Source organism: Xenia sp. Carnegie-2017, unplaced genomic scaffold, assembly GCF_021976095.1.
Source record: "Xenia sp. Carnegie-2017 unplaced genomic scaffold, XeniaSp_v1 HiC_scaffold_1, whole genome shotgun sequence".
NCBI classification, from domain to species: domain Eukaryota; kingdom Metazoa; phylum Cnidaria; class Anthozoa; order Malacalcyonacea; family Xeniidae; genus Xenia; species Xenia sp. Carnegie-2017.
In genome coordinates, this window is record NW_025813402.1 from 2,268,812 (window position 1) to 2,276,078 (window position 7,267).

At 35.6% G+C, this 7,267-nt stretch overlaps 1 protein-coding gene across 1 annotated transcript; it reads left to right on the forward strand.

Annotated features, from left to right (window-relative positions):
- Positions 1 to 456: 456 nt before the first annotated feature.
- LOC124438164 (general transcription factor 3C polypeptide 1-like) lies at positions 457 to 6,796 on the forward strand. The gene has a single exon (XM_046988177.1). It carries the CDS (start codon positions 528 to 530, stop codon positions 6,480 to 6,482), a length of 5,955 nt encoding a protein of 1,984 aa, XP_046844133.1. The 5' UTR covers positions 457 to 527; the 3' UTR covers positions 6,483 to 6,796.
- Positions 6,797 to 7,267: the final 471 nt, after the last annotated feature.

The following is a 7,267-nucleotide window of genomic DNA, read 5'->3' on the forward strand; positions in this document are numbered from 1 at the left end:
TTGGTATGCAGTGGCTTAGGAGCCCAGACTTCGGTCGCGACCGCACTCTCCTCGAAGCATGGACGGAAAACGGGATTTTTTGCTTTCGACTTTAATCTTTTTTTCGCCACAGGAGCACTTTAATGGCTGCCGCAAAATTGCAGGTTTGAATACCAAAAAAAAAACCCGGATAATGATGGAATTTTTCGTTAAAATTTGGCAAGTGTGTTTAATCAATATTTTCTACAAAATGCAATAAAATGATGACTACATTTTTTTGTAACAGGGGCACCGTTCATCAATTACAAAACGCACGCTACGAACTGTGCTCGAACACCTGCTCGAGTCTACCACAATGGTTTGGGGGGCAACCACTGTGGGCAACAGATTGCTGCATTGCTGGCTCGCCTACGCAACGACGCAATTTAAAAAAATAATAACATGAAGTATTTGTTACATATTATTTTTCATGGCGGACTTCGAATAGTAAATGTAGTCGAAATATCAGTAAAGATGGTTTGAAGTTCCCCTTGTGGGCAGCAAAAAGTATGAACGGTGTTTCTGTTTGTCTTGAAGAAATAGCTTTGGAAGGTTTGGACGGTATTACATTATCGACATTATGGCGAAGAATGAAATCTGCCATGTTGTTTTCTGTTGTTGATGATACTTATAAGGAATTTTTATGGCGATGTGTAACGTCTTGTAAAGATATTGAGAGTTTTCTACTGCCAGAACCACGTCCAGAAATCAACTGTGTAGATGATGAGAAAAAGGCTTATCCTTATCATTGTATTAAAGGAGAAAGTGTTCGGGGCTCTTGTGCCACATTCAAAACACGGTCAAAGATCGATGTTAGCAATAAAAGTCTTAAAAATGCTGCAGTAACATACGGAAATCGGCTTGTGCTTGTTGCTTCACAACTGTTGCGAAATCAAGTATTGTTTGGTGAGGAGTTTGAAGTTAATGTAAATATATCAGAAATGTGTTATTGTTTGTTGGAAATTATTGCACGTTCAAGGAAACTTGGCTGTTTGCATTCAGATCTTGGTATAAACACAAAGACAGACAGCAAAAATTTGTTCTACGCTGTAAAAGTATTGGCAAAATTAGATCTTATAACAAAGCAATCTGTTCTAGCTCGACGATCTCTAGCCACTTCAATACTTTACTTGAAGAAATTTCACATTGAACATAGTTTTGACTCAATTAAGTCCAAACTGTCTGCAGCATTGAATAAAGCTCCAAGTGCAAGTTGCACAATTGAAAGTCTTTGTAAAGAGCTTGGTGAATCACATGATGATGTAAAAAAGGTTATTGATGAATTGGCAAAATCTGGTCACGTTTGTTACATTACTAAGGAACCAAATAACACTGAGATTTTAGATTTTGTACAAGAACAAAAGGATAATAGAATTGTGAAGTCTGTTTGTACATTCTATAATCTCTCAGCTGAAGAAATGGATGAGTATGAAGATGAAGAGTGGATGCAGTCAGAATATCAAGATTTATCCATGAATATTCCCGCAGAAATTCCCATATTACATGTTGTTTATGCATACATTGCAAAAAAAGGAGAAACAGGAGCAAGTCTAACAGAGTGTTGTCAAGCATTAAGTTTTCCCTATTTTATCATGAGAAAAACATTGTACGATATGGAATGTCTTCAGATGATTTATTGTAAGTTTGTTGATTGTGGAAAAACAAAAATGAATGTTTACTTTATAAGAAATGACCAAATTTTTCCAGGAAAACAACCATCAGACGTTAAAAGGGGTTCTCTCATAAATAATATGGCTATGGAAAACTCTCATGTTTCAGCTATATTTTCACCAACAGATGTAAATCCTTTTCACGAAAGCTTCAGTGGATCAACTGAGGCTACAGTTAGTGAGATAAATAACATCTCTCAAAGTCAACCATCTACGTCGAAAGAATTGAAATCAACTTCTGCTGAAGATTGTACTCAAGCAAAAAATGAAAGAATTTTGAAATGTCAACAACATAATATCAGTTCATCTATAACTACATCTGAGTCATTGACAGTGAAAAACGGCAACACAGGTGGTCGAACCCGGACTCGAGCTGAAAAAACATTGGAGTGTGAATCTTTTCTCAGACGCAAACAACTTATTCTTAATATGATAAAAAATTTAAAAGTTGTTGCTACATTTCTTCCAATAAAACAATTTGTAACCTCAGAAGAAAGAAAGATGGGTGTTGAAGTTACAGTTGATCGCCGAAGTGTTATATCACTTCTACAAGTTTTGATTGAAGATAATCTAGTGAAGAAGATTAATGTGAAAGTTCAAATTGATAATGATGAGAATTCTGTTGACTTCTATTGTGACAGCGATATTGGAGAACATTGTAAGGAATTCATTTCTTGTTTACAACAATTTAAAGACAAAATCATCGTTAAGAATGCAAACGGGGTGAATGTTTTTTCAAATAATCAAAGTTTTGAAACCAGCGTTCTTCCCAAATGTGCAAGAGTTGAAATTTTACATATGTTTTTATATTACATAACCTACTCGATTGCAGATTCGAAGGACAATCTTACAGAGCTACGAAAGAAATATGATTGGACCGAGTTTCTGTCACGTGAGCATACACTTACGTACTTAGGAAAAGGATGGTTTACTCCTTATTCTGCTTTGATGCTTCTCCCGGTGTCTCTATATGTGAAACTTGTTAAATCACCATTGTACAATGTTATTATTAAAAAGTACTATGACGATCCATCGACACGAAATATGCTGCTGAAAGATCTACCGCCATTGGCAAGGTACGTTCTATATAATCAGAGAAACGATTTCCTGTTTGGATGTTTCGAATTTCTTGTGTATTTTGGTCTCATGACACCTAGTAACAAGAGTATTTTTTTGCATGAGAGAGATGTTGCTTGCTATCTTCATCCCTGTGCAATATTGAAAAACACACGAGACTCTGAACCAGGTTACGATGAAGTAAAACACCCAAATGACGAGGAATTCGTCGAAGAAAAAATTGTTTTTGACAAAATAGCCAATGTTGAGTATTATTGGGAATCACTGAGAAAGATTTGCTTCGAAACTCCTTTAAATAGAAGAAGTGGACCTGGGAAAAAGCCTCGCCCTCGTACTCACCCAAAAAATCTCGTGAATTATGTCGTTGATGAGAAGGAGATTTCTGAGTATGCTAAACTTCCAGGTGATGGTCTAGGTGCTGCTGGTTTTGATTCACAAATTTATGTTCATCTTCATTCAAAATGGAAATTTTCATTGCTTGAAAAACGAGAGAGAGTAAAAAAGACGAATATTGACGACGACTTGAATTGGCAAAATTCTTTCCCAAATGATGTGGTGAATGTTGACTTGAAAAATGCTCCTGCGAAACGTAAACGACCGAGTAAACACGTGGGTGTGACTAAGAAACAAAAGATTGTGGAGAATCAAGTCAATCATTCTAACTGCCAGATTGAAGTCATCAAAAACCAGAAGATTGGTAAAGGTCCAATTAATCATTCCCACCGCAGTAAAGAAGTTATTAAAAACATGAAGTTTAGAGAAAGTCGAATGGATCATCCTGATTGTAGGAATAAAGTCTTAAAAAATGACATGACGGCTTGTGTAGAGAAAAGAAAATGTGAAAAAGTAGTTGAAAGGGCCGAAACGTCTGCGAAAACAACTGTGCAAGACAAGAAGCAAAAGAAAAAGAAGAATTCTAAAACTGTTCCTCATAAAAAACATGGACACTGGCACACACAGGTCCACGACGCGAGAGACGTTGAAGCTCTGAAAATGAAGGAAGCTCGAACAAAATTTTCCCCGCAGCAAATGAAGCTGCTGTTTATATGTTGTGTTGCGATGCGTATTATTGGTAGAAAGTCCACTGATACCGGTTATAAAGATTGGTTGTGGACTAGAGATGTTTTGTACAAAGAGGATTATGAATCTTCCAAGACTAAGACTGCATTGTCTATCAGCCGTAAATACACGACGATGTTTAAAAATGCTCAAACCAAAAAAAACCTTGAAATTTGTGTTGCCGAATGTCTTCAAGAGAAAGAATTTGAACCGTATGTTAACATCGGAAAGAACTGTGAAGAAACAACATTTAATGAATGTGTTGAATTGCTTAAGAAAAAATATAGCATGCAAAATATTGTTAGCAACAGTATATCACTACCTTCGACAACCCAAGAGTTTCAATGTCAAAAGAATTCACAGTTAAACAGTCTTGAAGTTGAGATTGATGACAAGTGTGATTCAGACATTCTCACGTTAGAGTCTCGGGAAGCCTCAATTGCTGATATTCGTCAACGAATCATTCGAGACGCAATTGTGTCTGCGTTATTGTTAAACAAGACCTGCTACAAGTCACATATCGCTTTCAGATTTCTCAGCCAGTTCAGTGAAGAAGAGTTAATCATTGCTGTTGCGTTATTGAAGAACGCTCGTATTGTTGTTCGTAAACAACTGCGACATGCCAAAAATGGTTATGACTTGGCATCTTGTGCCTTTAGTCAAATGTTATCAACTCATGGTCAGTACATCATCGACCATCACTTTTCCTCAGAACTTGTGCAGGAGGCTAGCTTGTTTTATGATGAAATATCTAACGCTTGCAACTCTAGTGACAGTCATCAAAATTTTCTACCATTGAAACTTTCAGATAGTTCTATTTCTGGAGGAAAAGTTCATTGCATTTTTTCTTTGTTAGCCTCTCGAAGGTTAGGGGTAAATATGCATGTACCAAACTGCTTTCTTGCGCTTGCTGGGAAACCAACAAAAGACACATCGTCCTGTGGAAATAAAAGTAATTCTGATAAAAAAGAGAACGAAGGAGTGCGTACAGGTGATGTTACAAAAAAATCTGCCGGAAGATTAACATGCAATGTCGACGAATCGATAAATGAGGGTTTGTTCACAAAGGAGATTACAAATGAATCAACCGATAATTGTGCTAAACTTGTGGACCAAAGAATGTTGAAAGAAAGCATTGATGAATCACTAAATAAGAATTTCACCAAGCCCGTAGATGAAGAATCTTTTTCGAAAGAAATTGTGGATGAATCAACTGGAGGTGAAAATTCAACTGAACGAATTGACAAAGAAATGGTTTCACACGATTTAAGAGTTAAATCAAATGCAAAACTGGTTGAGAACACTACCGAATCCGTAGATGAAGGAATAATGTTCAAGGACATTATTGATACATCAAAAGACAATAATACAGTTTCTGATGAAGAAGGGCGAGTGATACCTGGAAATGTTAATCGTAAACACCGCAATGATATGTTACTTGATGTTCTTTGTGGCATTGAAGATCATTTATTTGGCTCTCTGCATTTGGAAAGTGAAACTCCCATTTATAATGTTGCTCTTCAGCCATCGCCGTCTTTCAAATGTATGCTGAAAACATCCGCTGCTGATATTGGAAGCATCAACAATGGCAATCACGTCGTTATCGGGGAAGCAGAGAAGTCAAGTTTGCAGGATAGACTTATTCATGAAGCTTATCTTAAAAGATTTGCTCAGTTCCAACGTACTGGAGATTCTAATAAAATATACTTTAGTATCAACCCATGCAAAGTTGAAGTTAGTCTATTGAGAGATATTGAGATAAACCTTCCAAATAATACTAAAAATCTTGGCCAGAGCGTAAAACGTCACTTCATGTTGCAAGGTTTAAGAATGCCACAGACTATTGAAGAATGTACTATGACTTGTTCAACAATGTTCGGTTACAGTTTGGCTGACTGCAAAGCATTGACTGTTGTATATGAAACAATATGTCGCAGCAAAGAAATTGGAGTTTCCTCTGATGACGTAAAAAAATCTATTTTGGCTGGAAGAAACGATTTGAAAACTATGTCTATTGACGGCTTGATTAAAGTGCTAGAGGCATTTTGTCTTGTTTATAAAGTTGGTTTTATTGATGTGTGTTACGTTGCAAAAACCTTTAAATATCATTGGTTTTTAAATATTCAGGAAAGTCAAGAAGAATCATCAAGTGCTTCAAAGAAGAGAGACAAAGTTGTAAGTTCAGTCGAACAAGTGTCTTCTGTTTTGCCAGAATCCCCTGACAAAGATACATCCACGATCGATTTCAACTCGGAAAGTCTTGATTATTCCGAGAATAATCGTTGTAGAAGCCAAGTATCTTCCGAGACACAAACCGAAAATTACTCTGACAAATTATGTCGACCTTGGATTACAATGTCAGGAGATGTGAACAAAAATGCTTATAACGTGTTTCATCGCAGTGTGTTAGCTTACATTATAAGATATCCTGGTGTCCAAAAATACACCATATGCAAACACTTTCTCAATGTTTTATATCCTATTGCCATTGACGACATTCTTACAAAGCTAGAGGAGTGTGACTGCGTTGAACGGAATGTTTGTTTCGTTGAACGATCCAGTTTGTTTTCTTCAAATGTGAAAAAGAAGTCAACTTATTATCATTCCAAACCTGATGCTTTGTGTAAAATGTTTCGACGTATTTTTATAAGAGAGTAAAACATGGTGTAAAATCTTTGGAAGTGTATAACAGTGTACTGCTGGAGTTTTCTTCTTTTGTTATGTAATTTGAAAATCCATCGTCTATTTGGAATGTTTGATGTATGAAAGAAAAGTCTGAATAATTACAATAGAGATGAAGAATAAAGAGTGAAAATAACGATAAAATATACAATCCACAAGTTGCATTGACTCATGATGTTATATCATGCACTATTGTACTTTATGCAATGGGGACGTTAGTTGTTTGTGTATAATGTTGTAAGTTACATATTATTACAGAGTAAAAATATACAATCATTTTGTTCAGTTTACAATATCTCAAAGCAAAATGGATGAATGTTGTAGTTATATTTTCACTGGTGATATTTGACTCGTTCAAACGAATTATTGGGAGAATTTTTTCACGATAATGTATGGATTTACATCACAAAATCAGCATCCACCTCCCAAAACTTTGCAATTTTTGGCGTTTCGCACATCATAAGTACCATACGATCGATTAAAATGTACACAAAATGTATTCAGTACGAGTTCAGATAGAGCAATATAACTTTATAATGAAAAAACAGGATTTTGATATGATCCATTACTCTGTATTTCACTGTTTTTCCACTGTGGATCATATCAAAATATTTTCTAATACACAAATAATTAAAAACTTTGATGTTTCATTCGCGTGAACATTACTATTTTCAATACAAGTACAGTCTTTCGAATAATCATATTGAATACGTAAAACAATTTTGTAAATGATATTTTATACAGTATTGGTGGGTTGCAAC

What these genes read in the sequence shown, in the direction of transcription:
- LOC124438164 (XM_046988177.1), top strand. Translation starts at nt 528, where the DNA reads ATGAACGGTGTTTCTGTTTGTCTTGAAGAAATAGCTTTGGAAGGTTTG.